Consider the following 24,134-nt stretch of genomic DNA (forward strand, 5'->3'; position numbering starts at 1 on the left):
CTCGGGATGCTCGTGGCTTTATGAGGTTCCCTTGCCGCCAAGTCTTCCATTAACACCTCCTCGGATTATTGAGAGGCTGGCAAGGCCGAGCGCGGTCTCGGAACGGTTGTTGGGGTACTGGCCGGAGGCTGAGCCCTCGGCCATCCCCCCCCCCTCGCCATTTCCGATTTGAGAAAGCATAAACAGAAAATAAAAGACAGGTGGAGGAGGCTGAAGGTCAGAGGTGAGAGATTCAGGTCAATACTGGGGAGAGAAGAGAGGAGAAAAGGGAGAGGTAAGTAAAGAGGGAGAGAGAGAGAGAGAGAGAGAGAGAGGGAGGGAGGGAAGGGAGGAGAGAGAGGAGGGAGGAAGGGAGGAGAGAGAGAGAGAGAGAGAGAGAGAGAACGAAGGAGCTTCTTTATGTTCATTCAGTGGGCTTGTTTATTTGATTAACAGAGTGTGACTGCGGGGACTGTCCCGCACCCCTGACCACCACCTCTAGCCACCACTTCTCCCAAGAACCAAATTCTTGAGAGGAACAACCGACACCACTGGGACATCAAGGTAACATCCTTTTAGGTTCCGCATAGTGGGGAGTGCTTTTCTATCCTTGCGGAGGGAGGGGGGACGGGGGGGGGCGCTCCCAGCCCTGGAGCTCAGGAAACAAGCTCAGCTTGGCCGTAATTGCGTGGGTCCCCGAATCTCAGAAGACAAGAGGTTAAGACCGGCCCCACTAAGGGAAGGAGGTTCTTGGGGGAGCCCAGGCAGTAATGTCTAGCTGACACACCAGGTTTTCTTCTGACAGTACAATCGCAGTTCTCTGCGCGATCGACCCCTCTGGCGTTAAGGATGCTGAACGGCACCACTTTAGAGGCAGGTGAGTTCTCACCAGATTCCTCGCTATTTCTTTGCCGCTGTTTGCTTTGGTCCACGTGTATTCCAGGTGTGTGTGTGTGTGTGTGTGTGTGTGTGTGTGTGTGAGAGAGAGAGAGAGAGAGAGAGAGAGAGAGAGAGAGAGAGAGTCACTGTGAGTCCATGAGTATGCCTTTATTGAGAGGAAGGATCGTAATTGTCTTAAAATTGAGTTTTGCTTTGGAGACTGGAAAACATTTTGGTTCAAGACTTCCCAGAACCTGCCCCCTCGACCCACCCGCACCATGCTTTGAGTCTTTTCTTGAATACCATTGACTTTCCTTTCAGTCTAGGATCAGGGCTCTGGGCAGGGGCCAGAGTGTCTTAGGGCCTGAAGAAGCACAGACTCTCGGTGGAGCTGCTGGAAGCAAGTACCTTGAAAGTCTGAAATGGAAACTGGTTTTATTGACATCTTGTTGTTGTTGTTGTTCATCCCTAATCCATTGCGCTGTGTAGAATTCATTATTTACTGGGGAGACTCTGAGGGCCACCGGCAGAGCAAGCTTCAAGTAAAGAGACTTCATGTTTCAGAAGCGCGACCTTCTAGATGAGAAGACAGCCCTGTTGGGGTGGAGGTGGGGACCTAGATTCAAGAACATAGGTTTGAAGATAGCGAACAGTTGACATGGGCCTTTGTGGCTGCAGGTGCTCCTGCACTACCAGGGTGCAGATTTGCCCGGCCCTGACCCCATCCCGGGAAGACGTCTGTCCCTGAGAGCAGCAGGCAACAGTGCGGGTGCAGCAGCTGGGCTGCGGCCAGGCAAGCCGTGAGCAGGAGCAGCGTCTCCCAGGCTGCCTGGTTCCTGCAGTCACAACTCTGAAGTCTCACTTGCATTTGTCTGGAAAAAGCTTTACCGATAGGATTGAATCCGAGGGACTCTCTGAAACAGAAACAAACTGAACCTGCCAGCATCATTTGGGGGAAGGTTTGCTCACAGAAAGATCTGTCTCAGAGAAAGGCTATTCAGAGAAAGGCTTGGGGACTTGCCGCCCATTTGCTCCCCTATTATCTGGAGAAGCCTGGTCATTCAAGTCTGGATGGTGCTACCATTGAAAACAGGGCTCCTGGCTCCTTATCACCTTTGACTTCTCTTGGCTGCTGAGATACCCGGCATATGTTGAAACTTAGACAAGATCTTCAAAGCTTTGCCTTTCCAAACAACAGTATTCTTAGGATCTGAAGAAATAGTCTAACTTTAATGACCAAACTTGCAAGCATTAGATAATGGTCACCAAAATCCAGGTCTAAAGAGACCTTGAGTCTCTTACAGCTAAATGACGGGCTGGATTATTTTCTGTTCTCAAGCCTAAAGCTATGCAGCTGTTTGGGCAACCTATGACATCTCCACTTTTCCCCTCCTGGCCTCTGAGGAGTTAGACTAAGCCTAAAACCTTTTCCCAGTGAAACTGCCAGGGTCCAGACAATGGCCTGTCAGTCTCCTCTGTCCTCGTGGAAATGCTGGTGGAAATGCTGTATGTAATCGGGTACACCCTAAGTCTAAAATCTGTCTCATTAGAATCCAGAGTCCCACTCAGCCGAAAGTTGTAACAATAGCCCCATGAATACACAGGGAGCAGAAAAGAGCACATTAGATTGCCTATGCTGGCAGTGTGGGGGAGGGGTGGGCAGTGCCAGGTCAAGGCTCTGCCCCACTACCTCTAACTTTGGATTTAGAAAGACCCCAGGTCCTACTGGGAAAGTGAGCAGACAGTCCTCCCACCATGCACCTGTCCCATTAATGGAGGTGAAGTCTCTAGCATTGAACTTGCCAGGGCTCTAACTTTTACGAAGCATGTGCCAGCCCTTCAGCCTGAAAGAAAGAGAACACTTTCTGGGTAAAAGGTTGCTTTTTTTTTTTTTTTAACCTGGCAAAGCTGCCAGGATGTGTTTCCTATTTAAAGCACTTACAGTTTTTGGAGTGAAGAGGAGAGGGGAGATGGGCCCTTCAGCAGTTCTTAGGACTCTTGGACAAAAGGTTAGCACATTCTTGTGACACATCTAATTCTTGGTCTCTCTTACCCCTCTGCTCCTTTAGGGCTTCTTTTTAAGGAACTGTGAGAGGAGGGTGGGCTGGACCTATGGGAAGCTATTTCCCCAAAACTAACTGGGACCTCCCAAACTCCAGGACCCCTGCCCCATTCCCACCTTTCCAATGACTTCCTGCATTCTCAGAGCAAGAAAAATCTTGGCAGTTCACTTATTTGTGGAAGTGGCCAATTCCTGAGGGCTCTGGAACTTAGAACCTTAGTTTTATAAGCAAGACCAGTCCTAGCTTGTTTTCAGCTAGGAAGCTGATTACTGGAGATCCTCTACTGGGCTGGTCCTTATAGATGATTTAAAGATCTGTACAGAGGAAGTGGATTGGATGGATGGATGGATGGATGCAGGCTTCCATGATGTCATTGCCTAGCTTCCCTAGTGACTCTTCCCAAAGCTGTGACTTTTTTTTTTTTAAAAAAAAAGAGGTGTTTTTAAGCTTTTCCTTCACGAAGTCCGGTTTTTTGTTTTTGTTTTTGTTTTTGTTTTTGTTTTAATGCTCTTGCTTAACAGTTCAGGACCAAAACCCAAAAGCAAAAATCAATTCCAAACACTCCTATTTGAAAATCAGGGAGGATGTAGGGGAAAAACTAGGCAAAGTGGATGACAATCTTGTATTTACTTTGTGCTTCTAGCATCCTTGGGTTTAATTGAGTAGTTCTTTGGTAGTTCTTTGGGTCCTGTCCCCCCCCCCCCCCTTGGGCCCTGAGTCAGTTTAACTGCTGGCTTGTGTGAAGGCAATCTGCCTCTTTGTGAGAGGACCTGCTGTCTCTGAAAGGGCCCCTGCCCCCAGTCCCTCCTTGGGGCCCTTCGCGTGTGCACGTGGGTTTGAAGAGCTCATTGATTTTCATCCAAAGGGGCTAATTACATTACTTACAGTAAATAGCCGTCCTGCTGTCAGGTGGGGCTGCCAAAATGGGGGGGGGGGGAGTGTTTCTCCAGCTTAGTTCACTTGGTTGGCTTCATTTTTTGTGTGAAATTGTGTTTTATGAGCTGTATTCTGGTACCCAGAGGACCTTAAAAGCGTCCAGTCTGCAAAGAACATTATTTTGACCCTGAGGGAAAAAAAAGGTTGGGAAACAGTGCAGGCTTGAGTTTCATGGAGGAGGCGACCCCAGGAGCCTCAGAAGGCGAAGCTTTGGGACAGGAAGTTAAGCAGCTACACCAGGGTGGTTTCCTCCTCTGCATTCCTTCTCCCCCTCTTTCTCTCTTCCTTCCTCATTCACTTCCTTCCCTCCATTCTAAGCCGCCCCCTCTTTAACATCCATCCTTTATTCTTTCCTTTCTTCCCTTCCTCCGATACCCATTTCCCCCAGTTTCTTCTCGACTTTCCCTCCAGATTGGGCTGAGGCTCCACGTGGACTGCCAGTGTGGAAGGAGGCGGGCCTGCTCGGTGCCGCTGCGCTGGGTATCTAGACTGAAGCTCCAATGACCTCCGGCAAGGCAGCCGTATGGTGGGGAAACAGAGGCTGACGACCACGAAGGAAGGGATGAGAGCGGCCAGGCTTTTCTTCTCTTTCTGATTAAGTTCCCGTTGCTGGTCCTCGCTCCACAATCCTAGGGCTTTTCTGGCTGTTTCAGTGAGTCCACAATATCAGAGTATTGTGGGCACTTTTTAATGGTACCAGAGGGAGGAGAAGGGCCGCGCTAGCAAGAACAGAGGGCGACTGAACAATACCATCTCTTGTGAGGAGCAGTCTGTCGTCCTGCCTGTTAGTTCTCACCTCCCTGCCTCCACCCTGAGCCCCTTTCACACCCACCGAAGTGTGCCGAACGCCAGCGGCCAATGCCTCATCCTACCCCGGTCGGGCGCCCAGTTCACCCGAGCCCTACACCAGGTGACAAATTCCAAACGGGACGGGACACTACAATCTCCATCCACTAGTTTACCTTCGCTCTAGAATTAGGTAAAAGAGTCATTTTTCCATGGTCAAGATTTTGTTGAATATCCAGGTCTACAAAACCATCTCCTGAACTCTATACTCAAAAATTCGAAAATTTCAGACTACGTGTGTGTGTATAATATATATATATATACATATATATATATATATGTGTGTGTGTGTGTATGTGTGTGTGTGTGTGTAATTTTTTCTCTCTTCAAAAGTAATACTCGGAAAGTAGGTTCTCCACGCCCCTTTTCACTTGGAGGACGCCTTGGAGCTTGGTGGTGCCTCCTGCCCTCGGGGACATGAGGCGAGTAGACTATCGTCAGAAGAGTGTTTTCAAACGAGTGTCCAGAAAGGGATGGGGAGGAAAGAAGTAAACGTTAAAAACCCCCGTTTCCGTGAAGTGCTTCTAAGACTGCGGCTTCCACACGTTCCTGGTGACAGGCTTTGTGAACTGGGTTTTTGTTTGTTTGTTTGTTTTTAAAAACTCTACGAGAAGGAAACAAGGTTTGCAGTTCATCTTTTATGTATCTGGGCTGGGGACTGATGAACTGGGAGCAAATGAGGTTGACTCTCCCTCCAGCTCCGTCTAGGACTCAGACACTAAGGGCTCCTTTAAAACACGACTGTTGAGAACTCTTGGAAGGATATGTGCTTGTGTGTGTGTGTGTGTGTGTGTGTGTGTGTGCAGGCGCGCGTGTGGGATGGGGGTAAAGGCCCCCTCCTTCTGCCTCCCCCCAGCCCCCCACCCCTTTGTAATGTTTGTCCCTGCTTGCCCATCACCAGGGGGTTCAGAGGAGTATGACAGGTCTTTGTTGTCTGAATAAAAATCCGTGGCAGCTCCGGGGAGAGGACTCCTCCTACTAAATTATCAAAAATGGGCTGGCTTTAGTCTCTTAACAAATTGGACACAGCTCCGGCAGGAGCAGTCCCTAACCCAACCTACAGGCACTGGGAACTTGCAGGCAGCCGGGGACCGCTGAATATAGCACTTCGTTTTCTTTCTTTGTGTTCAAAACTATTTTTCTTTCTTCCTCAGATTTTGTTTTTCTCTCCCCCCCCCATAACCCCCGTGGCAGTTGTTTCCCATTAGTAACTCGATCTCTCGCTCAGTTAAGATTCTCCTGCTATCCCCTCCTTCCGCGTTTGTTTGTTTTCTGTACATCTCCTTCTGGGAAACGCCGGACCTTTTTTCCCCCCTTCCCCTTCTCTTTTTTTTTTTTTTTGTTTTTAATTTTTGCCCGGGTCTTTTCCCCTCTCAAATAGATCTATTTCTACTCTGTCGTTTTCTTCTTTTCTCTCTTGCCGCTGTCCCCACGCGTCTCTACGCTCTTTCACCACACAGCTTGGTGCTGTCCCTTTTGCTTCCTTCACGCGGATGAACTGAGAGCCCCAGGCGTGTGTTTATGGAAATAGTGGGGTGCCGCGCCGAAAACAATTCGTGTCCTTTCCGCCCCCCAGCCATGCTCTTCCACGGGATCTCCGGAGGCCACATCCAAGGCATCATGGAGGAGATGGAGCGCAGATCGAAGACCGAGGCCCGTCTGGCCAAAGGCACTCAGCTCAACGGCCGCGACGCGGTAAGGACCAACCCCAGAGCGGCGATGGAGAAACTGCGAGTCTCCCTCCGGCCTGCCCAGGCTGGGGGTGGTGGGTCGCGGGGACGTCTGCCTGGGAACGTTCGCTAGGTTTTCTCGAGAGGTCTGCTTGCTAGGCAAGGAATCGAGGTATCTGGGATGCTGCGGTCCTGAGAGCACCAGTTTTTATAGCGGCTGGGCGCGAGAGAGCAGGGCTGCAGGATTTGGAAGGAGCGGGCGTGCTCCCTGCCAGCCCCAAACTCCAGTTTCTAGTGACTCGGCCGCAAGGCCGGACCTGTAGTCCAGAGGGGTAGCCTTGGTGCAGGTACTAAGGGACCGTTTGCCAGCACGGCATACCGGACAGACTGGAGCCGTGGGACACAAGTCTCTGGGATGGAAGACCAGACCTTCCCAGCAGTCCCCGACGCGCTGGTCGGTTTCCAATTCTTCGAACGCGAGGAATTCAGCCCCCGAATCCAGAGATTGTTAGGGCCTGCATGCCGCTTCAGCTACCCTGGTCACAAAATTGCGTTTCTCTTTCTTATGGAGAGGTTATCTTATGTAGCGGGAAATCAAATAAAAAAGAGGAGCGGCCCCCTTGTCTAAAAGCAGAAACACGACCGAACTCTACAAATCTAAGAGAAGCAATCACCTACGACTGCCGGTTACTATTCTTAAGAGCAGTCACGTCTTCGTGAAATTAATAGTAATCTAAGCATTTCCCCTGTTCACTTATGGACTGGAGGGAGAAAACTACAGAAGTCCGCGGAAATGATTCCGGGCGAACAGGGCTGTGAAGTGCTTTCATATCACAGCGGGGACTGTAGCTCAAACTGACCAAGAAGGTTCTAGCCGGTCGGCGAGGTTTTGGATCTTGTTAAAAGTCCACTACCGTCGTTTGCACCATTAATACAGTGAGAACCCTCTATCCGAGAAAAAGGCGAGACTTAACCTTTCCATGTCGCCAAAATATAGTAAGGGAAGCCCGGATTATTTCTACTAGTCTGAAGAAACGATCCAGCGAGTAACTTAGTTTCATCTTTAGCGGCTATTTTATTTAAAAATAAAAAACAGCAACCAAATTCGACTGGGATCCTCAGAGTGAATTTTACCATCTTTGCTAGTCTCAGCTGGGACCTAAGTAAGAAGCTTAATTTGGGAATCAAATTTTCAAGAGAAAGATTTGTGTTATTTATGCTGGCTAGAGAAAAGACTGGATGGGGGTCTTTCCTTCGGAATAGGCGCTTCACTTCCTTACCGGAACAGGGAGACGGCCTTGAACTTACAGAATAGAAACATCTGCTAAGCATGTCCGAATCACAATGCCGGCCAAATTACTTCACCAATTAAAATTCAAAAAAATAGAACTATAGTATTGCTTGTATAAAAAAAATCCATGTACTTTAGAATTTTTTCTACTTCTCGATATCAGCTTTGTTTTATTTTGTGTATTGTTTCAGTTTGAAAGTCACAAACTTTTAGCCTTAACTATTCTAATTCTGGACCACCTATCAAAACATTCTCTAGGCTCTGAAAGTCCGGGTGCTTTTAGGGTTACAGGTCCAGGAGGACCGGAATGTTGGTCCAGGTAATCCCCTAAGAAGGGGAACTGGTTGTTGAAAAGGGAGACATTGGGAAAGTTTCCCCACTTTTGCTTTTGTGTGCTGTGGCCCCTGGTAAGACCCGCTCCTGCGCTGGGGACTCGCTCTGCTGAAGGCGTCCCGGGTTGTGCGGCTGTGCCCCACGCCTTCCGTCAGCTTTGCCTTGTGCTTGCTTCACAGGGCATGCCTCCTCTCAGTCCGGAGAAGCCCGCTCTGTGCGCCGGCTGCGGGGGCAAGATCTCCGACAGGTACTATCTTCTGGCCGTAGACAAGCAGTGGCATCTGAGGTGCCTGAAGTGCTGTGAATGTAAGCTGGCCCTGGAGTCCGAGCTCACCTGCTTTGCCAAGGACGGCAGCATTTACTGCAAGGAGGATTACTACAGGTACTCCCTCCCCGCCCCCATTCGCACACTCCTCTGACCCAATAAACCTGGTGGAGCCACCTGCGGGAATCCAGAGTCGCCTTTCTTTCTTTCTTTCTTTCTTTCTTTCTTTCTTTCTTTCTTTCTTTCTTTCTTTCTTTCTTTCTTTCTTTCTATTTTTGTTTTGTTTTCCCCGTCCAGGGTAAAGTTATTTCTGAGATGGGGGAAATTCATTACATATGCCTTTGATCTGTGTGCACCCCTCAGCAGCTAGGATGGGTGAGAAGGATCCCAGGGAGTAGAGAGCTTATTGGGGTCCCAGCTCTTCCCAGCTACACAGCTCAGCTGAGAAAACTGGGAAAAGAGAAAATGAACAGGTCTCTGGCAAACAAGACTTTTGTTCTGTTTTCTTGGTTCCTACCTCCTTAATGTGAATTGGTCAACTTGCCTGCCATTGGCAGGGGCAGAAGCAACCAAGTGGATGGCTAGGATCCTGTAAATGACTATGAAAATGTCACACAGGCTACTGCTCCCCAGGCTAGCCAGAACCAGAGAGAAGAAAACAGAAAACAACAAAACAAAACAAACAAGCAAACAACAACAACAAAACCCCAGAAGCTTGGGAAAGATTTGAGCCTGTGGAAATGATCTTCTTGCCCTCTAAATAAAAGCAGAAGGGGTGCTGTCTTTCCCCTGCAGAATTGCCATTTTCTGGGCTAGCCAGGCACACTCACATGTACAAGAGTTAGGTGTGATACTCTTTTGTCCTCGGTAAGGCCAGGCTTTTCTTTTGGCGTTGCAACTTAGTATTCTTTCATTAGCGCTGTGAGTTGGCCAGTTCAGAGTTTTGTTTGTTTGCTTTTTAAATTACGTTGAAGCTAAGTTCCCCAGTTCTACTGACTTCCACATTAGAATGCTTTTGTTCGGGTTCACCAGAACCAGAATAGGTCACTGTGCAAATAAAACTGATAGCCAAAGTGAACCTCAGCCAGCATTCCCAAGTCAGTCTTTGGCCCCTGCAGACTAAGCCCTGGTGCTGCGAATGGAAGATAGGTACTGCTTGCACCAGCTGGAACTCTGACTCTTCTGTTTGCTTCCAGAAGGTTCTCTGTGCAGAGATGTGCCCGCTGCCACCTTGGCATCTCCGCCTCTGAGATGGTCATGCGCGCCCGAGACTCTGTCTATCATCTGAGCTGCTTCACCTGCTCCACTTGCAACAAGACCTTGACCACGGGAGACCATTTCGGCATGAAGGACAGCCTGGTGTACTGCCGTGCACACTTCGAGACCCTCTTGCAAGGGGAGTATCCACCTCAACTGAGCTACACGGAGTTGGCAGCCAAGAGCGGAGGCTTGGCTTTGCCTTACTTCAATGGCACTGGCACGGTGCAGAAGGGGAGGCCCCGGAAGCGGAAGAGCCCAGCTCTGGGAGTGGACATCGTGAATTACAACTCAGGTGGGCCCTTAACCTTACCCACCCCGACAGCTCAGATCTCAGAGTGCTGGAGGAGGATTTGGCAGAGCCGGTTCCTTTTTCAGGACCCCGGGACCCAGTGGCCAAGACAGTGCTTTGCCTAACATGACCCTGCTCTCACCACAAACCCTTCTCAGTCTGAGCAAGAGAAAGGAGAGAAGTAAAGAGGATGGAAGGGGAGAGAGGATGGGTTATTGAGCTTGTGAAGAAAAAAAAAATTATAACCATGGGGCTAAAGTGACTTCCCCCAAACAGGCAAAGCCAAATCCTTGTTGCCCATTAGTTAATGAGCCCATTAGTTTCTGGCTCTCAGTTGGAGCAAAACAGCCCCAGGGCAATTCCTTTGTTGGAGCCAAATTATAGATCCTGGAGGAGGTTTTCCTAAATAGTTAATGGGGGGAAAGAAAGACTTCAGAGCCCAGTTCCACTCTGTCTGGAGGGGGCAGAGGCTGTGGTCACCAGCCCAAAGTTAATCAGCAACATAGTTGGCAAGGGTATTGAAAAACTGAATCTCTGATCCTGGCAAAGAGAACTGTTGGGTGGGACTCATTCTGCACAGCTGAGACAGTTGTGTCTCTGGAGGGTCAGGGTAGTCACCCAGCCTACTACTCCCTGCCTGATATGTCATCAGGTCCTCTTGACCTCCGACACAACCCCGAGGAATCTCCTGGTCCAGTCCAGTGGGTTGCTCAGTCCTATGTCAGGCTGCTTGTTTGCCTGCTGCCAGCCTTCTCTCAATGCAAAACAAAGCGCAGACAACAGCTCCCAAAGACTTCCTTGCGTTGGAGAAAGCACCCATCCATCTGCTTCACACCCGTGCACCAGTTTCTTCCTGTTGATAACCTGTCTCCTCTTCCCATCCTGGAGGTCAGGCTCTTGGCGACCCTGAAGACCTGAGCTCTTAGAGTAAGCACAGAGGGGAAGTGGGTCCCAGAAAACCTAGGCTGATTTTGGGAACGCCCCAGGAATTGGACTGCTCTGATTTCCCATGTCCTGGCCCAAACTGATTTAGGAACTCAACACACAGGGGACTTGGACTGCTGGAAGAGATGCACTGGCTAATCGTACATATCCAGCCCTATGCCTGGTTGTTTCCTGGGATTCTTTTTTAAATTTAGGGAATCTGGAATCTGTTTTGGGATGGAGCAGAGAGATCGAGAGAGAAGAGACACACAACCCAAAAAGGCCTCAGTTGTCTCTATCGAATTCACATCTGGGCAGCGGCTGGACCAAGGGAAAAGAGCCAACATAGAGGCTAAGGGCGGCTCTGTGTTCTGTAGCAAGCACAACCCAGGGGTTGGCCATGGGCATTTGCGGCTTTGCCTGGCTGCACCCTGCCCCCCCCTCCACCCGCGCCCTTGCTAAGCTGGGGCAGGGCTTTGCCTAGAGTCCAATTGCCCACTGCAAACTCTATCATCTATAATGCATAGTCCTCAAGGCAAAACAGGCAGGACACTAATTGTTCTTTGTTAATAGAAGATGACAGTGGAATTTCCAACCTCTCACCGAGACCTGACTGTCCTACTGAGAGAGGAGAGGAGGGGAAGGGAGGAGGTCTGGAATGGGAAGGGGAGGAAGGGACACTGGGTTTTATACAACCGGTGGGAGAGAGAATGATGCTGGCACCCCATGAAATCCAGAGGGATGGGGATTTCTAGTTAAACTGGGAGCAAGTTCGGCTCTTGGCTTGCTTTAGTTAATCTAATTAGCTAAATTTGGTTTTGCCTTGGATCTTTATGTTAGATGGTTCCAAGAAGCTTTCAGAGTAATAGAATTTAGCTTCTCTTAGTTTTTACTTTTTAAAAAGACAAATAGAGAAGGCAAAAAGCTGCTTAGGTTCTATGTTGGTTCTTTAGGGCTGCTCAGTCTCTGAGTACACTATCCTGTTCCTGAACAGCAGAAAAATGGCCCAGGCTGCCCAGTCCACTGTAGCCTCTTAACACCCTTTCCTGGATGTCACCAGAGACACAATCAAATCGAACACATTTCTTTAAGATTATAAAGATTGCCTGGAGAAACTGGTTTTAAGTAATCTAAGCAAAAATCATCCTCATTTACAAAAAAATTTATGATTCTAATGTCAGCTTGTCACACAGTCCAATAGGGCAGGGGCGGAGTGAGGAGGGTGGGTTAGCAAGTTTAAAACATATTAAAATTTAGAACATACAAGTCACCTACATTTTAAGCTCATTGGTTTTTAGCATTATTTAGGTTTTCTCTTGCTATTTCTCCTGAAATGTAAAGCTTCGCAAAAAACAGCATTAATGGGATCCAAGTAAATTCATACAATGAATTTTTAAAAAGGTATACACAAAGCATATTCCGGATCCAAAGACTGTCAGAGGTCAGTTAGTGCTTGCCGTAGTTTAAGCACTTTTCAGTGGAATGCTCCTAGTTTGGTTTCGACTTCTTTGTACCTGTTCACCAAACTATTCAGGCTGATTTTTTTTTTTTGGAAGAAAAATTACCTATTTATATTTAAGATAAAAAGATCATTTATCTGAAATGTTGGCTTGAAATAAGGACCTGCAGAGGTGAGAGGATTCAGTCTAGGGTAGACAGGTCCTGTTTGGATAACTGACCATTAACTATGAAACTGGATTTCTGCTACTTCTCACTCCCACCCCCAGGTTCTTTCATCTAAATCTGCACGACTTTTCCTTGTTAAATTAGCCTGGCACTGACCCCTAGTGGTCTCCTAGGAATTAGTTAATTCTCAGAAGGTTTGGAACCCTTAGAACAGAAACTCATTTTAGATAGGTGACCCTCTCTCAAGCAACTGGATGTAAAACATTTTGCTCTTCTTGTTATCTTCAGTAGCAACAGAGGCATAGGCTCAGGTGGGGATTTGAAGCAACTTAAAGAGAGTTATTTGTTCTTATAATTCAGGGGGAAAGATCCCTAAGGCTTAGAAATGCTGGGAACACAATCAGCTGCAAATTTACATAAAGCTTTTGTCATTAAACACAAGTAATTTAGGGTAAGCTGCTATATTGTGGCAGAAATTGATTTCTCTATCAATTTGCAGAATGTAGGTGCAAACATAGCCACATGAAAATCATATATTGTAAGAAAGACCTGGTATCTCTGTTCTTACACACTGAATTGCCATGCGGTGGCAAACCCAGTAATTCTTTCTAATGCACGAAACCACTGTACTGAATTTGCAACGAGCAAAACCAAATACAGAGGACATATTTAGAAAAGCAATCTCCTCGAATCTTATTTTAATTGCTTTTTTTCTCTTAGATTCATTTCAAATGATGAATAGCTAGATAGCTAAGTTGGGAATCATATTTATTTCTAGGAAATGTTATCCTGGGAGAGGTGGAAATAAGTGTGTTATTTAAGCATCACGTTGAGGCTCTTGACACAATTGATGTGTTGTTCAGGAAAAGTTGCTCACATTGGCTAGGCACACTCTCTCATTTAAAGAAGCCTCCAACGCCTGGAATGTGCCTCTTTGAGCAAGTTGCTGAGGGTCTATTTGTAATCTGGATGTGAAATATGGCTCAGTTTACTGGAGATATTATAGTTTTATAGTCACAGGATGCTGTTTCATCCATTTGAGGATCTCGCAGTGCAATTCTGCAGACTATTTGAAGGTGACATATCCCCGCTGGGATGAAATAGGGCAAAATGTAAAAGATACTCTCTTTGTTACTTGTGGGTATATGTTTCCATTCTGGCAGGCCTTAGAATCTTAAGACCAAAGTTTGGCAGTATCTGTCTGACTTGGGTACCAGCTCAAGGTGATTGGACTTTGTATTAGCATGCACGTAGGATGTTCCTGGTGAACAAAGGGCTGGGAGGGTGTACTTGTGAGTTCATGGTCTTTTTGTTTGACTTAGGAATGCACAGGAGAATATGATACAGTCCTTTCCCCCAGAAAACTCACGGACACCTGCTCCTTTGTTTGACTGCTCTCTTGGGTGATTTCCCACCTTTGTGTCTTAGGATACACAAAAGTTGATAATTCTTCATTTTATATATTTGGGATAATTTCTCATTAAATGAGATTTATTTGCAGTAGATTTCCTGTCTGATGACCACAAAACTGCATATATGCTGAGTTCTGAGCACATATATGCTTATCCACATGCAAATAGGAAATTCTGAAGTTCTAACCCGAGCCTGGCAGGCAGATACCATTTTCTAAAGCAGGAGAGGGCTAACATTAAAAGATGACTCACCCCTTTAAAGATTTAAGCTTTTCTTTCAGTATGACATGATCAGATTGATTTGAAATAATGCATAGAAGCACAGGATGGTCAGATGTGAAAGTACCCCAGATGAATATATGAAATAAGGGCCCAAGAACCAAAGACAGCTCTGTCCTTGAATTGCATAGGTGAGTAAGCCAGGAAATATTTAGTGAAATGTTTTCATCTTGTAGTCATGTCTTGTGCAGAACAAGGAAGTGGCTGTAAATATGATGAACTTTCACATCCTGAGAAGAAGGACTTTTCCCTGGTTTTAAAGCCCGATTTACTTTGCTCTTGGTGTCAAGGAGAGTTTTGCAAGAGCAGAGAAGATGTTGCCCTCTTACTGACAGGCTGGTCAGTGGTGCAGGTCATACCTGACTCACACACATCCACAACACAGGAGACCAAGCTGGGTAGGAACCATCATTATGTCTCAATGGTGAGCTGCGGGGAGTGCGTCAGGCAGGAGCGAATGAGGAGACTGGGATCATTTTCTTTCAGAAATATTTATTAGGCTAACTCCAAGGAAAAGGTGTTTTCTTCCTGGCATAGCTCAAGCTAACCAGTTGTAGCTGAAACTCCTCAAATGCAATGCTCTCATATTCTCTAAGACATTCAAAAGTGTCATTTTCTCATGTCTCCTCGTTTTTCCTATCATGTTCTTTTTCCCTCTCGAGGAAGCACCACAAACATAAGAAATTCTTTAGATTATTCCTTGGTTTCCTGTGTGCGTACACATACTGTGCTGTTAGATAACTTGAAACTTCAGACCTGAAATACATTCGCCACATTTGTCATGTAAAGAACAGTGCCTTGATACAGTACAGGACAAGGCAGAAACAGGCAAAATGGCACAAAAACCCATGTGAATGTGGACACCTGGGTGCAGATCCACATAAACTTCTTCTTCTTCCTCCTCCTCCTCTCCTCTTCTTCTCCTTCCTCTTCCTCTCCTTCTGCTTTGAGGTCGCTCTTACTCCCTACATTTTCTGGAGCATCAATCAGGGAGAAAAGGCGTTATCTTCTATTTTCTGTTATGTAGATCAGCAGTATCCAAATAGCCTAGTTAAGCTGACTATAGCCATTGTCTTCTAGTCTGGATATCACTCACCGTTGAGTTGACAGCCTTTTGCTTTATGATGACGGTAGTATCGCATGCCTTTCATCTTTTAAGCTGATGTATACGTTTCCACTGAGCAGTTGTTTGTCCACTGTTTCTGCAACAGGTTGTAATGAGAACGAGGCAGATCACTTGGACCGGGACCAGCAGCCTTATCCACCTTCCCAGAAGACCAAACGCATGCGAACATCCTTCAAGCACCACCAGCTCCGGACCATGAAATCCTACTTTGCCATCAACCACAACCCGGATGCCAAGGACCTCAAGCAGCTTGCTCAAAAAACAGGCCTGACCAAAAGAGTCTTGCAGGTAAGCCACGTCCATCGTTGGCTTTGTATATATGTCCACCCTTCCCCTCGACAGTGACTAGCTCTCTTCCCTAATCACCTGGGGATAGATATTTCCTCTTCGGCTTCCTAAGAGTCTCCTTCTGTAGTTATCTTCCTACAGGGGCTTCCTGGAGAGTACTCAGGGAGTCTGTGAGGACTCACATTTTCCCTCCAGATGGAGAGCTGGGCTCCAAAGTTTCATTGCTGTGTAAACGGCATTACCTTTATTTAAACAAGTGTTGCCTGTAGAGATGTCCACTCACATTGGGTTTAGTGCACTAGGGTCTAAGGATCTGCTGTCCCATGTCTGCAGACTCTTGGCAGCCCATTCATGTTAGGACCTTCCAAATTCAGGTGGCCTGCCCCCCAGTACCCGAACAGTCGAAGGTCAGACTCGCATCTCAGCAAGAAGTTGGAGCTGTTTTTCTGTTTTACCAAGCCATTATTAAAAATCTAGCGTCCTTCTGGGTGTTGAATTGCTTTTCCAGGCTTATAGTAAGAATTATAAAATGATACAAGGTTACGGCTAGTGACCTGTGATCTCCCCCTCAGTGGCAAGTAGCAGACTTCTTCTGTTCTATGGCTGTTTGGGGTCTGTGGCTGGGAAGAGTATTTCTGCCCATAGAGCATTTGTCAGGCTTCGGACTAGCAAACAGCTTAACCTCTGGTTAAGCTCCCCTCACATGAGAAGTTCTTAGTTTGAGACACTTTGGTGACCCTGCTTTTCCCTATTGAGGAATGGTGTGCATTCCCCTAGTCTCCATGCCTTTGTTTCTGTGGTTTCCCTGCTCCAATACTAGTTATCCTAAGTGGCACATTTAATGCAGCAATATGTACAGTAAAGAGAAAAATAACTCTAGTCTATTACTCGAAGTAGTCTATTTTGAAAGAAGTAGAAGAAGTCCACTTTCTTTCCAAGAAAAAATGATATTTAAAAGGAGAAATAGAAGAAAGGAAAAAGAGAAAAAAGGAATAGAGCAAGAAAAAAAACTTAAAAAAAATCGATAAAGAAATCAATTGGGATTGGTTTGCAGGTTTGGTTCCAAAACGCACGAGCCAAATTCAGAAGGAACCTTTTGCGGCAGGAGAATGGGGGTGTTGATAAAGCTGACGGCACGTCGCTTCCGGCCCCGCCCTCAGCAGACAGCGGCGCTCTCACTCCACCCGGCACTGCGACCACTTTAACAGACCTGACCAATCCCACTGTCACTGTAGTGACATCTGTGACCTCTAACATGGACAGCCACGAATCCGGAAGCCCCTCACAAACTACCTTAACGAACCTTTTCTAACATTGGTTTTTTTTTTAAAAAAGGATTCTTCCTCCTTTTATTTTTATTCTAATATTATTATTTTATTATTTACGAGATTTTTTTTTTCCCTTCTCCTAACCCACAAGATGTTTGGGGAATCAATAGCAGCTTGGTGTGTAGCATCTACACCACTTGGCTATGAGTTTACAGTATTGTCGCTTTTAAGTGAACGTATTTTGTCTACACGGTGTACTTGATCTTTTTTTCTTTAATCAGGTGGTTTCAGTTGGTAAGGGGAGATTTTGAATCATTCTAGTAAGTGCCTCTTAAAATTGTATGTTACTTGTTTCCAGAATCTCGAAGGGAGAAAATGGATGGTATTATGTTGGGCAAATCATATCCCTGTTTCTGTGATCGGGTTATTAATGAACCAGACACTTAATAAGTTTTCTAAAGTCTTACAATTTACAATTTTCATGCTAAGAAATTAAAAACAAATGTACTATTTCTGTTTTTTTTTTAAACCTGAACTATTAATTCAAGTGAGGGATATGATTAAACAAAACATTAACATCAATTTTAAATAGCAACAGTTAACTGGGTGGGAAGTCTAACTCAGGAATGTAACTTCCTGTTGTTAGGGCTGCACCCCCACTTTTTTTTTTTTTTTTTTACTGTTTTTCGAAAGTGAAAAAAAACCCCATAACAACCTTAAACTCCTTGTGTATCCATGGGAATTACACTTAAAATGTGAAATTCTGTACTTTTGACCTCCTAATTTTAAAAAGTGAAAAGATAATATTTTTTTTAGCCAGTCTCTGAAACTGTCTTTTTCCTTAACTTTTCCCCTAGAGAAATGGAAATAAGCAAAATACAATTTTTTAAGAAGTAGAAATTGGCATAATTTAATTAATAATTAATTGGCTTCAGCTGTACCATGATATTGTATCTGGCATTCTATATAATGTCTTTTTTTTTTTAAAAACAACTTAGTAAATGCATACCAACACTGAGAATTATTGGGTTCTTCCTTATTTTGTTTTGGCAAGGGTTGATTTATGTGTAAAAAATCTTTTTAATATTACAGATGTGAAGTTATGAGTCTTAAAGTAGATAAACTCAGAAGCCTTGTGGATGCTGATCTGACTATATTTCCTAGTTTACAGCAGCATTTTTTTTCTTTTAATTTAACGTGAAATCTTAATGGTCTGGGCAGTGGTGAATGTTCATCTACCTGCTTCTGTTGTAGTTAAAAAAAAAAAAAACCAACCAACCAACCAACTAGATTGTGGATTTCCTAAAATAATCAAGAAGAAGTCAAGATCTACGTCTTGCTTTAGTGGATTGTTCAGAATGACTTTGCACATACTGTCCACTCTTTTGCACCCTTTAATCTCCTCTGGTGGTCGAAGTGGCTATTTAATAGATTTTAAAGGTGCCCTTCTGGCTGTATAAATGTGTGGTTACATATTGACAGTTCACTGCCCACATTAAAGTGCATTATTGTAACTTTTGCTCAGGGTCTTTAGAAAATTAGCACAGAAAGTAGCTTATTTTTTAAAAAAAAAGATGATGGAAGAGAAGTTAACACTGTAACAGAAGAAAGTGTGATCGCCATTATATATTTAGCAAGTGTGGTCATCTTCTATGGAGCTTAAATCTTGACTTTTCATATTTCTCTTACATTTTGGGCATTTACCACTAACCAGACCAAACAACCTTCTTAAGGCTGAGATCTTATTAACACACTTTTACAGGTAAAATATCGATACTTAGAAATTTTGTTCTTTGACAGAACAATATATGGTACTACAGACCTACTTTATTAAGTAGACTAATTATAACTCAGTTCTCCTATGTGCCTTATGATATAACTTGGAAATAAGTTTGTGAAAAATCAGGATATATGTGTTGTTTGTTAAATTAACTGTTTTAAGCCCTTTTGACACCTCACTAGTTTTGTACTGTTTTACCTCTCATTTCTGAAACTCTTTTTATGGTGTATCCTGTTAGAGGGGACAAACATGTCATAGAAAGCAGTTGTGCACTCTTTCAAATATAGTTGATAAATTCAATAATCTTATATATTGAGCTTCGTGTTTATAGTACAGTAAGTGGTCTAGCAAAATTGTCCATGTTCCTTTGTTTATTGATAAATGCATTGTATAGAAACTATTTCCCCTAAATATTTATGGACCAAACAATTGTGATATATCCTATTAAATTTGTGTGAATAAACCATTTTGAATCTAAGGAGTTTTATTTCCCATCAGTTTTACTTGTGTTAGCATACTTTCAATATTTATGTGTAAAAGCTAAGAAATAGCAGCACAATTAAAAAATTCAAACAGACAAATAGTTCTTAGGTTCCCAAAGTTCTGATTCATATCAAATACACACACCATTGTATATAATTGTGATTCAATCTTGAATTATCCTTAAATATTCTTGTTTATAATAAAAGTAATGCCCCACTGATTTGACTCAGTTCAGTTTTTAGAATAAAAATAAATTAGCTGATTCATAGTTGCATGAAAAGAAATCTTAAAGATGATTACGATTTAATATCAGGTCTATTGAGCTCTAGTGGATATTTGTAAATCTAAATAGAAATTGCAGACCCCTAAAAGCCAAGTTGCTCTGTAGTTAATAAATTGTCACTATGATTTTTTTTCAGGGAGAACAAATCTTGGGGCATTACAGCCAAACATCCCGACGTTTGAAAATTCCCTAAAGTATTAAAAGAAGGGGAAAAGTTTGATCGGAAATCCACTGCAGTGAAGACAAAGACCCTATTAGGTTATGATAATTATACACTTAAAAGTTTATTAACCAAAAGAGAGAGAGAGAGAGAAAGAGAGAGAGAGAAAGAGAGAGAGAGAGAGTGACTTAAGTGTCATTTATTGAATGTTAACAAAACTTCTGTTCTTTATGATGTCTGACACAAATGAAGGCTTAACCTCATGTGGTTTAATAAAAGAGCAAGATAAACCACGCAGAAAACCAGAGCAACCTGGCAGTAATACGCCCTCCCCACATTTGGAGAAAATTATTATTGAAACAACTCCACACATTTGTCAAGCACAATAACTGTAAAATAAAGTCCCAAAACATCCATTTCATCTGCTTGCTAATGTGTATCAGTCCTATCTCTTAATGTCATTTTCCAATTGTAAATTCAGAGGATAACTTTTGCTCATTACCAAGAGTGTAGGGTTCAAACCCAGCGGTTTTAGTACAATTGTCTATACTTCCTTTCTAAACAGAAGGCCCTGCATGCACTTTTGCATCTGTCACCTCTAGTGTACATCTCTGTAATGATGACTTTGCTGTTTCCTGTATGATAAATAGCTTTCATGAATAAACATTTTATTTGATGCAAATATAGTTAACTTTATGTTAAGCACACATTGTTGAAATTAATTTTGAACACTGTCTTAAAGAGTCAGGGCATGAAGTACATTTGCAGCCTGTTATGCCCAAGGGAAAAATTTACAGACTAGAGAATTAGGTGAAATTATTTTCTTTGATTTTAACTTTTATGGCTTATTTTCATTTATTTATATTCAGTTGGCACATGGATGAAAATAAAATAGCAAGCCCAAATTACAACAAAAGAAACATCAGAATAACTTATTATGTAAAATTCCAGCCACCTTTTTTACATTCTAGGGTAACGTTTATAGATTCTCTGTGAGTTTACATGTTCACTATGCAATGAACAAATTTATTGAAGTATTTAAGTATATTCTGAGCGCTGACATTTTTGTTCTTTGTGTAGTTCAGGTTGCACAGGTATCAGAAACAAAGGATCAATTGGAAAGAAGAACAAATATTTAGGAATGAGGTTTCTTTTCATCGTTAAAGGGAATACTTGAAGAAAGAATTGTGTGAAGCTCCTTTTACTTAGCTCTAGATCCAAAGCACATGTTAAACAAATTAGCATATAGAATAATTTCCAGAAAAAAAATTCCTTATGAAATTTTTATTATGTACAAATAAACCCTATGTAAAGGATGTAAGTTTTATGAATGATAGACATAAAATATCTCACTTATATTTATTTTCAGAACTTTGAATGTTTTCTCAAACACTTTCATTTTCTGAATGCTAACCAAGGAAAACAAAAGGATGAAAGGACAGGTACCAACTTAACTAACAATGCACCCAGAATGCACCATGCCAAGTGCACTGCTTTGAGCCATCACGGAACATGTTAGTGTTGTCAGTCACTTGGATGTTTATGGCTCATCGAAATCTCATCCATAGTGCTAGCAGCCTGAATGGGTTTTCCAACACATTTTCAGCAAGCGTGTTGAAACCTTGGTCCTGTAGGCTTTGCCTTCTTTTCCTGTTCTGTCACCTAGGGCAGTTTCATTTTGAAATATTTTTGGAAGCTTGCCTGGTTTTTTAGACTTTTAACTATCTGTCTGGTATGTGAAATGCGGGAAGAGACCAAAGAGAGAAAGAACGTAGCTGAATTAGACATCTGAAAAAAATAATACAAATTTGAAACAGGCATGCTTTTTAAAAGAAGAGAAAAAGAACACTAATTATGTGAATGGGACGTGGAAAAATCACGTGATGCAGGCTTGGAAGGTCTAACACACTTTCCTATGAGGTACGACAGTCTTCAGTCTGGGCAACTACACATTTATTGTTTGGCGTAGATTAGAAGACTGAGGATATTTTAGATGGGTGCAGGGCACCAAATTATAGCTTCTACCTCCCCAGATGCCTAGATGAATATAACTTCTGGCAAATTGATCCTAGGAACACAAACTCTTACCGACAATATCTGTGAACTTTGGTTAAATACCATTGTAATATTGACTTACATAGTAGGTAGGCTTTTGATACTTCAAATAGAGTAAAACTTCATAACACAGAAACCAAAGCAAACAACTCTTAGAGCCTTGGTGATTTTCATTACCTAAAATGCCAATAGCTTTACTTAGCAGCATCCCAGTGGGATTTACTGTACAGTTTTCAGAGTGACGGCTCTTTTATTAGGCACATATAAGGTAGCATCGTTTTCTATCGCAGTATGCCTGCAGAGAGCACTGCAGAGTGGTGGGAAGCATCAGAAATGGCAAGTGCTGGGACAAAAACATGGCATTCTATCATCTTAGGCTTTTAAGGAAAATCAAGAGATAATGCTGTTGTGATGAAAAGATAAAGTTTTGAATAGAGTTTTGTTATTTCATTTTTAACTGTGTTACTAGCACAGTTAACTTCACTTGGAAGAAGATGACAAACTGTGAAGGAGACTCAACACCTTTTAGACTTTATGGTTGCTGGCCAATAAGAACACTGGGGCTTAGTCTAGACTAAGTAAATAATGTTGAATTTTTTTGGAAACTGTGCATATAGAGAAGTCTCTATGGGCCTATGGATGAATATATTTTCTATTTCTAGTAATGAGAAGTCAGTTCTGAAGACTGACATGAAAAACAGTAACAAAACAAAAAAAACCTCTGATGTACAATTCTTTGCTATACAGATAATGTAACAAAATTGGAACCTAAGTCTCTTTAGCTTTTGCTATTGATTTGTGTGCTTTTTGGTCTCACCTATTTTGTCTTTATGGTATTTTTCAAATTATTATGAGTTCCCTTATTTTCAAAAATAAAATCCCCAAGTTAAAATATTCTTTATAATGCCTTCTGGGAACATTCCCATTTTATTTTCCTGGATTTCGTTGCAAAAAGAAAAATAACTGTGCATGATGCTCAAAGAGTCTGTGAACAGGAAGTAAGCGGCAAGACGATTGCCGGGATTCACTTGCTCGTTAACTGTGTTGCAAAATCAATGTTTCAATCAGACACCATCTCCCGCTTGCTACATTTCTCTGTGAGCAGTAATAAAAAACAAGAAATCAACCCCAAACATTGGCAAGTTTCGCTTCTCTTGGATTGTTGATTTTTGCTTCTCTGTGTTACATTTTATTTTGTGCTGAAATGACAAGAAACAAGCAAGGATAAAGATCCAGGCATCAGGGGGGAAGTTCTGATGTCTGTTTCTGTGTCCCTTCAGGGGTCACTTGTTAGAAGCATCAGGAATGTTTCTTTCCTTTGGACTCTTTCTGTTTACACGTGCATGATCTCATAAATGACTCTGAAGTGTACCTGGATACCTTTTATGGTTATTTGAAAATAAAATTTGCTTCATATAATGCCTGAATGCATTGATTTTTTTTAATACTTTCACATAGAAACAAAAAGTTGATCTTTTGAGGATGTTTAAATTGTTATTTATGGCAAACAGATGAAGAAATTCCAAGATAAAATTGCCTTTACTTCATAAATTTCATTTTCCTCTTTTCCTTTTCCAAAGTAGCAAAATCCAAGATGAACTGTTAGCTTTGCCTTTGACCTTCAAGGCTTCTGAGCGCATGTGATTTTTGAAGAGCACAGAGGTATTTCAGAATTTCAAAAACAAAAACAAACAAACAAACAAAAAAACAAAAAACAAAAAAAACCTGCTTGAATTCTGAGAGCAAGAATACTTTCTTAAAGGAAAAATGGTGGGAAATTATTTTCAGTGTAATATTCATAGCATTTTACCCAAGTGAACTAGATACTATAGACAAATTTTAAAGAGTTACAAAGGGGTTGTTTTTTATAGATAAAGGGGGCATTTATCTATACCAAAAATTGGGATAGCTTACTTTATAAAATATGATCACAAACTTGCCTTATTTTTTTGTATGCACTTCAATGACAAGGGTATGTTTATATTTCCAATGGTACAGATTAATTATTTACTAGATTTTTCTCTTACATTTAACAATTTTATCCTGTTGAATTTTGTGTGCATGTTTTGAATATTTTATTCATATCATCTATTTAAGCCATCTATTAATTAAATGCAAAGCAAATGTAAACAATGGCAATTATTTGATTCAGCTGCAGTGACAAGTGTACTTTTTATTGAGTAAGCAGTGCTCATGTTCTTACACATTTGGTGACAGTAATTTCTGGGTTCTGTGTAAGTCACTTCCTTCTTTCAGCTTGACCATAACTTTTCTTTTTATTAAAATTGCTCTCTTGAACTATTATTGTATTCAACTAAGTTCGACCAATGTATGCATTTCAGTATAAGTAACAAAAGGATTTTTTTTTGTTTGAAGAAATAGTTTACTTGATTTTACCTATTAAGGAGGACAGCAGAGAAAAAAGTTCTATCACAATTCTAGCAGTATATTTTGATTTAAAGTTAGCTTTATTATTATACTAAAGTGTTCACACATCAATGAGTTCATTATTACACGTGAAAGACATTCTTTTCCTTTTTCTTTGGTTTTTTGAGACAGGCTTTTTCTGTGTAGCTTTGGTACCTGTGCTGGAACTCACTCTGTAAGCCAAGTTGGTCTTGAATTCACAGAGATCTGCT

The 24,134-nt window shown here is 42.8% G+C and overlaps 1 protein-coding gene across 4 annotated transcripts; it reads left to right on the plus strand.

Annotated features, from left to right (window-relative positions):
• Positions 1–406: 406 nt before the first annotated feature.
• Positions 407–22,914, plus strand: Lhx9 (LIM homeobox 9). 4 transcript variants are annotated; one of them, XM_087906462.1, is made up of 7 exons: positions 407–543; positions 785–856; positions 6,280–6,398; positions 8,177–8,379; positions 9,459–9,814; positions 15,264–15,466; positions 16,521–18,977. In XM_087906462.1, exons 2-7 carry the CDS (start codon positions 829–831, stop codon positions 16,776–16,778), a joined length of 1,167 nt encoding a protein of 388 aa, XP_087762588.1. In that variant the 5' UTR covers positions 407–543; positions 785–828; the 3' UTR covers positions 16,779–18,977. The 4 variants fall into 4 exon arrangements, with proteins under 4 accessions (XP_087762588.1, XP_087762589.1, XP_048286918.1 ...); XM_087906463.1 differs by lacking the exon at positions 16,521–18,977 and adding an exon at positions 19,417–22,914 and having other exon boundaries at positions 409–543; XM_048430961.3 differs by lacking the exons at positions 407–543; positions 785–856; positions 16,521–18,977 and adding an exon at positions 19,417–22,914 and having other exon boundaries at positions 5,737–6,398.
• Positions 22,915–24,134: the final 1,220 nt, after the last annotated feature.

Source organism: Myodes glareolus, chromosome 5 (assembly GCF_982192425.1).
Source record: "Myodes glareolus chromosome 5, mMyoGla1.1, whole genome shotgun sequence".
In the NCBI taxonomy this organism is placed as follows: Eukaryota; Metazoa; Chordata; class Mammalia; order Rodentia; family Cricetidae; genus Myodes; species Myodes glareolus.

What these genes read in the sequence shown, in the direction of transcription:
- Lhx9 (XM_048430960.3), top strand. Translation starts at nt 6,225, where the DNA reads ATGGAAATAGTGGGGTGCCGCGCCGAAAACAATTCGTGTCCTTTCCGC. An exon ending in AGCTCAACGGCCGCGACGCG is followed by an intron (nt 6,399 to 8,176) that starts GTAAGGACCAAC and finishes CTTGCTTCACAG; the next exon opens with GGCATGCCTCCTCTCAGTCC. An exon ending in TGACCAAAAGAGTCTTGCAG is followed by an intron (nt 15,467 to 16,520) that starts GTAAGCCACGTC and finishes ATTGGTTTGCAG; the next exon opens with GTTTGGTTCCAAAACGCACG.